General features: G+C 41.9%; 1 protein-coding gene across 1 annotated transcript in view; it reads right to left on the minus strand.

Annotated features, from left to right (window-relative positions):
* LOC137994527 (pyroglutamylated RF-amide peptide receptor-like) overlaps window positions 1-613 on the minus strand; it is a 1080-nt gene extending 467 nt beyond the window's left edge. Inside the window, exon 1 of the mRNA XM_068840110.1 lies at window positions 1-613. This exon is cut by the window's left edge and continues 467 nt beyond it. Coding sequence (XP_068696211.1) covers window positions 1-613 — 613 coding nt within the window.
* Window positions 614-7500: the final 6887 nt, after the last annotated feature.

Genomic DNA, 7500 nt, shown 5'->3' on the forward strand with positions numbered 1-7500 from the left:
TTGTCACTTTCTTAAACCATAAATCATACACAACTCTGGAATACAAGGACAACATGATGGATGCTGGAACAATTCCCACTACCAGCAACCAAGCAGTTGAGTTAATTCTGCCGTAAACCGGCGAGGGCCACGATTCCAGGCAGAAATTTTCTTCCTTGTCGTAGCGAATAGCAAAAAAAAGCGGAAGATTAAATAAAGCCGTAAAAATCCAACAGCAGACTATGATAATTTTAACTTTTGACTTGGTGAACTTTAAAGATGGGTTAAGTGGATTCGTCACCGCTTTGAAGCGTTCAAAAGATATGGCAACGAGGGAGAAGACAGAGGCTACGCCACCTATCCATGAAATGTTACCACCTGTGATGAACTTGCAAAGAAGATCACCCGCGATGCCAACAGGGTGAGAGAAGGTGTGTAAAAGGATGTACTGCGGGATTGTAAAGGTCAAAGTGATCACGTCAGCGACAGCCAAATTCACCAGTAAATAGTTGATAGGCGTTTGCATGGATCTGTTAAGAATAACGGTCAAACAAACGAGTCCATTGCCAATCGAGCCGGCAAACACCAGTATGCTGAAAAAACATGTTAAGGCGACGTCCTCAGATGTTAACATGACGAATGATGTCGGTTTCAGCGAGAACTAAAATTGGACAAAAAATATGCACCAGAATGGCGGAATGAACGTGCCAAGGCACTTCTTACTTTTGTAAGTGTTTCTTTCGTAAAACAAGGTTTTAGAATGAAAAAAGATCACCGTAAAAGGTAAATATACTTAATGACGCTTCAAACCAGCTGTCCCATAACAATACGTGTCAAATTTTACCGCTTTATCAATGGAGAGCTTAACTTTGGTCAGGAATGTGGGTCCCCGCTGTTGAGGTAAAAAAAAAAACTCAATCTCAGTGGGAGTTGTAACAAGGCGCACTAAAAAGGCAGAGCGAGAGACAAAGGGAGAGAGAGGTGTTAATCTCGACACATTTGTTGGGCCAACTTCGTCATAAAGTTTTTAATGACCACAAATATCTCAAATTAGTATATACTTCTCTTTATTTCAAATTAATTTAAACACAGGCAAATTATTTCTTAACTTTCAGGCTTCCGAGATGCAACTTGTTTTGCCCGGCATACACTTTTCCCAATAGCAACGGTGAAATGGTTCTCTTCTGATTTTAAAGGAAACCATTTTAAAGTTTTTTACTTATGGAACTCGATAACTGAGGAATAAAACTCAACAGCTATTACACCTTCGAACATCTCCGTCCCTAATTCTCCGGTAGGTTAAACATGAAACGTTAGTGATGTATTGGTATATTTGTTAATTTAAACACAGGCAAATTATTTCTTAACTTTCAGGCAACCGAGATGCAACTTGTTTTGCCTGGCATACACTTTTCTCAATAGCAACGGTGAATTGGTCCCTTTCTGATTTGAAAGCAAACCATTTTTAAGTTTTATACTTATGGAACTCGATAACTGAGGAAAAAAACTCAACAGCTATTACACCTTCGAACATCTGCTTCCCTAATTCTCCGGTTAAACATGAAAGGTTAGTGATGTATTGGTGTATTTGAATGTGTAATAACATGGGTGACAAATTACTCCTTAATTTTGGCGCGAAATTTCAGCGTTAATTTATAATTTCACGTGTGAAATTACATTGTTGCCATGGCAAATTTTCATATAGTGCTAAAATGGCGTCCAGGTTTGAAAATTAAGGAGTAATTTGTCACCATGTTATTAATAGCTAATCAAATGGTATACCCGTGAAATTAGGGAATAATTTCATTTGCGTTTTGTCCAAAATCAAGTAATTTCCCTCGCCTAAAGGCTCGGGAAATATTTGAATTTGGACAAAAGGCGCGTGAAATTGTTCCCTAATTTCACGCGTCACCATTTGATTACCCATACTGTAATCAAATGCATATGGCGACGAGTGAAATTAGGAAATAATTTCACGCGCGTTTTGTCAAAATGCAAGTGAAATTATTTCCTAATTTCACGAGAAAACCATTTGATTACCTTCTAATGTCCTGGGCGACAAATTACGCTCACAACCGGAATTGTTTTTACTGGTTTATCGCATCGAAAACCGAGAACATTAAGGACGGTGCCTACTAATTAAAGATATTTTTGCCCCGATGTGTGATTATGCAGGAACTGTAGATCTTAACAAGTGTTATTGAAATCCAAAAAGAAAATTGGGGGTAAAGCGCGGTATCATGCTTCACTTTCTTGCCGTACTGCTGCTTTCCCAAGAGTGCACTCTTTTTTGCATGAGCGGAGGCAAAGTCGTAAGCTTCTTTCATAGCTCGGCGCCAATTTCTGACATACTCAGGGTACGTAGAATATCCTACTGGAGGTTTCAAGCCAAACATGATGTCGATGGGTAGCCTTGGGGCTCTGCCAAACATTAGATAGAACGGCGAGAAACCTGTGGAGTCGTGACGAGTACAATTATATGCATGGACAACCTTGTTAAGATGCTCACGCCAGTGCGATTTCTGTTTTTCCGGGAGTGCTCTCAGCATTGATAGAAGCGTTCGGTTGAACCTTTCGACTTGTCACTCCGTTCCCCTAAGGGTGGTAAGGTGTTGTACGCGAATGCCTAATTCCACTCAGTTTCTCGAGGTTGTAGAAGAGCTTGTTTTCAAACTCGCCACCTTGGTCGTGGTGAATGGTCTCTGGGAATCCAAATCTCATGATAAAGTCATTGTACAATTTATCAGCAGCAGTTTTGTCGGATTTGTCACGGGTAGCACATGCTTGAGCAAATCTAGTGTAATGGTCCATGATTACCAGGATATACTGATATCCTCCAGAGCTTGGTTCAAGATGAACATAATCCATGGAGACAAGTTGGAAAGGAGCTGTGGAAATAATGGGCTGAAGTGGTGCACTGACGTGAGTCGCGTGTTTCCGCTGTTTTACGCAATGGCACACTTTTGTGACATAATGTGTAATGTCCGCTCTCATGAATGGCCAATAAAAGCGTTGTCTTGCTAGCTCCACTACTCTGTCTGCGCCTAAATGTCCCAGGTTTTCATGCAGCTCAACGTACACCCTTTTGTGATATTTCTTGGGCAACACCATTCGATCCCTAGGTCCAGACTTGTGATAAAGAATTCCGTCTTCAGCAATGAACAGGTTATTCCATTCGCGTAAGAGCTGTCGTACGATAGCTGACTCCTTCTGTTTATCCCGAAAGGTGGGTCGTCTTCCAACTTGCAGAAAGTGTAGAATACGAGCAATAGTTGGGTCTTCACGTTGAGCTGTCACTAGTTCATCATGTGGCATGGTTGGAATGTCAGCATTCTCCTCCTGTACCATTTCAGTTAATGCAGTGAAAGAAGATAACCAGGCAGTGTTAACGGAGTTAATTTCCTGAAGCGACGATGAGATAGCATCCAAAACATTCTGAATAATTACCTCTGAACAACTTTGCATGTAGTCCTCGAAGCTGACTGGTATACGGGACAAGGTGTCGGCGTCTGCGTTGAGTTTGCCAGGGCGATATCTTATCTCAAAGTTGAAGTCGGCCAGTTGATTGACCCATCGTAAACCTGCAGCATCCAGTTTTGCTGATGTTAGAATGTATGTCAACGGGTCATTATCCGTGAAGACAGTAAACTTTGGAGAGTAGTAAAGATAATCGCGAAAATGGTCGGTGACCGCCCATTTCAAAGCAAGGAACTCAAGTTTGCCTGCATGGAGGTGGTAATTCTTCTCACCTGGTGAAAGTGCTCGAGATCCATAAGCAATTACTCTCATTATACCATCCTGATTCTGGTGCAGAACCACCCCCAGACCATCTTTGCTTGCATCAGTGTGGAGGGTGAATGACTTTGAAAAATCTGGATAAGCCATTATAGGAGGGTTACCGAGGTGTCTTATTAACTCATCAAGGGCCTTTTGCTGTTCTCTTCCCCAAGAGACTGGTGTCTTTGAAGGCGATTGTCCATCTTTTCCTGAGGTGCTTAGCAGGTTGTATATAGGTCTAGCAATCTTAGCAAAGTTCTTAATGTATCTTCGGTAGTAACTTAAAATTCCAGCAAGCTGTCTGACTTCACCAACAGTTTTGGGAATTTGTTCTTTTAACTTCTCAACTGCCCTAACACAACCTGGATCCATTCGGTAACCGTCACCTGATACAACCCTTCCTAGAAACTGGACTTCACGTTTGAATAAACTACATTTACGTGGTTTCAACGTCACGCCATGTTTACGCAGTACTGTTCTCAAATGTTCAACATGTTCTTTAAAACTCCTACTGAACACAATGATATCATCTAGGTATGGAATGGCCACTTTGCCCCTCAGACACACACCGTTCCACGAAGTCAAACACCGTTCCATGAAGCGCTGGAAGTTGGCCGGTGCATTCATCAATCCAAATGGGATTCTAACCCACTCGTAGAGCCCGCAAGGTGTTATGAAGGCTGTGGCTGCTCTGCTCTCTTTACTTATAAACCCCTGATGGTACGCCTTACCTTCGTCAAGGACACTGAACCAAGTATTCCCACCAACGCTATCCAGAGTTTCTTGAACTCTGGGGATTGGATGTCGGTCAGCGATGGTCTTGCGATTCAGTTCTCGATATTCAATGCAAAGCCTTAAAGATCCGTCTTTCTTTCGGACACAGACGACTGGAGAGGAGTATGGGGACTTTGATTCTTTAACAAAGTTCTGGTTCAGGAGATCCTCGATGTACTGTTTTACTTCTGGATACAGTGGTCTAGGAATTGATGTGTACTTCTTTTGCACTGGTTGGCTATCTTTCATATTAATCTCCATTTCCAGATCAGGGATACATTCGATATCTTGCTCACTGGATGAAAATGACTCATACTCTTCCCTTGTTTCAGCTAAAATCCGCTGGTCATGATTTAAGCCACTGAGGTCAACTGCTGGGAGGGGGTTTTTGCCTTGTTTATCTTGCTTCCCAGGAATTTCTAACGTCGTTGATTCCTGTGATTCATTCTGCTCGAGATGTTGATGTTCACACGAGGTTCTACATACACTCAATCGAACATCTGCTTCTGTCACAGACTTGACTGCCTGGAGAACTCCTAGTGCGGTGCGGCCATCAAGTACAATGTCATGATCAGTTCCATTACATACAGCAATTTGCACCCTAGATGTTTTCCCTGGTTTCATGTATAGCAAAGTCTCATAAAGTTCCAAACCCTCTGGTAAATGTGCCAACTGGTTTGGTTCAAACAACACTGGTGTTTGTTGATGCACGGGTCCAGTATTTGCACGACAGCTAACAGCAATTGTACTATTCTTAGGGACCATAACACTTTTCCTTCCAGTTCTTACTTTACAAATGGCAACTGAAGTTGAGTTCTGAATAAAGTTTACCAAGGCATCTAGTTTAGTGCTCTCCGTTTGTGGAAAACTCTTGTAAATTATTGGCTTGGAATTCTGGTCCTGGTTCACAAGCTCTTCAATAACATTGTATCCCAGAATTGGACAGTCTAATGTTTTTGATGTCAGAAGGAAAGGTACTATTAGTTCCCTTTAATTACTATGACTACTGGGAGGGATCAATCTCACCCTAACTTCCACTCATCCAATGTGCGGTATCACAGACCCATTCACTTCTGTTAAATTCAACTTTGCATCCAAGAGCTCTGACAGCTGTCTAATGGATATATCTTTTAAGTGTTGCTGAAGCCATTGAATTGATATTATTGATACCTGGGCACCAGTGTCCCATAACATATCAAGTTCATAGTCATTGAGCAAACATTTTACCATGCACTTCTTGCCAACAAGGCCAACAACTTTAGCATGCTCAGTTGGAGTTAAATGGCTAACACAAGGTATGAACTCTTTTGACTCACAATTGCTTGTTTCAGACAAATATCGTATTGCTTGACATACCCCTTTGTGTTCGGGCCAATGTTCCTTTTGACACTTGTTGGAGAAATACCATACACTTTTACATTGACCAGACTTCCAAAGCAATCCTTGCTGTCCTCCAAATTTACAGCAGTGGTTACATTTTTGGTACTTTAACGGGTTTACGACTGCTTCCTGTCTTGCAGAAGCAGTCGACTCTGGTTTAACTGCTTTCTGCATCCCCTTACAAATGGGAGTCGCTGCCACACTTGAAACAGTGATTGCAATAATCCTTCTTGTTCTGAAGACAATTTGAACACATAGGAGGTCCTTTTCTCTCTGGTCCCTTTGTGTGAGGCACACTTTGGTTACTGCTCTGCTTTCCGATTTCTCCTTTCAATGCCTCAACTTCTGACTTAATTGCAGTAATAGCTGCTAAGATATCACTCTGGGAGTTGCTTTTCTTACTTTCTTGTTTATCTTTTGGTGAGTCGTCTGACGCTGAAGACACTGATACTGCTGGTGGCTTAGATCTGTTATTGGTTTTCAGCTTCTTGTCCCTCTCCTTCTCTGCTGAGTTTGCCATGCTCATGTCTTGTATCAAAACTTCATCTGTCACATTTTGGTCTTTTAAGAATGGGCGACTCTTAGTACGAATGCCTTAATCTTGTAAACCAGTTTCAATTGACCGAAGAAATAAACGTTGTACATGTCCAGAGTCATTCGGTAGGGACGTGTTATCATCTCCCTCACCATATGCAAACAGTATTTGCAGTCTCAGGTCTAGAGCATTCATCAAAAAGGCTTGGGGTGATTCTTTCGGGCTTTGACATAAGGATGCTAGTGCCTAGTAAAGTTCTGATGTGTTTTTAGCACCATAGTGACCTCGGAGAATCTTTTTAAATCGGTCCAATGTCAGGTCTTGATGAGTTTCAAGGCAACTTCTAAGTACCATACCAGGTGTGATCGAACGCATGACACCATCAACAATTTCGCTCTCAACATAACCTTGAGCCAGTCCCGTTTGGACTTGACGTGCTAGCGAAGAGAAACTGATTTTATCTTTCTGGTCAGGCTCCCCAATTTGACCACTGATCTTAAATTGTCTACGTAAAGCACTAGTAGCCAGCAGTTTTTGAACAGAGTCTTCCTCGTTTGTTTTACATTACTAATAACTGGTTTTCCACTCTTACCTTCGCCCTTTTGCCCACGGATGGTTGTTCCGTCAATAGTTGTTTTAAATCTCCAAGATACGGCACGATTTCAGTGTCTCCTAATTTTCCAATCTCTTCCTCAAGTCGCTGAACAACATGTTTCGCTACGGCTAGTCTCGTCTGGCCTTCGATATCAGCTTTAAAGACCTTGGCTGTTCGCTCGAGTGAACTCCAATCTGCATCATAAATGCGCGATTGTATTTCCAATTGAAGTTCTTCTGCCATCGTGTAAACAAACGGAACGTTTTCGTTTTTCTCCGCAAATACGGTAAAAATGGCGGGCACTTGAAGCACGTGGTCAGAGCGATAAATACAACAAAGCTAAAAAACATACCAAAATCGATCGCCAAGAGTCGTAAGTCCGGTAATTCTTCTTCATTTAATCCCAGGTCCTGGCAGGGTCGCCAATTTTTCTAGAGGGAGCTCTTGGCACACAAATTTG

The sequence above is a fragment of the Montipora foliosa genome, chromosome 3 (assembly GCF_036669935.1).
Source record: "Montipora foliosa isolate CH-2021 chromosome 3, ASM3666993v2, whole genome shotgun sequence".
In the NCBI taxonomy this organism is placed as follows: Eukaryota; Metazoa; Cnidaria; class Anthozoa; order Scleractinia; family Acroporidae; genus Montipora; species Montipora foliosa.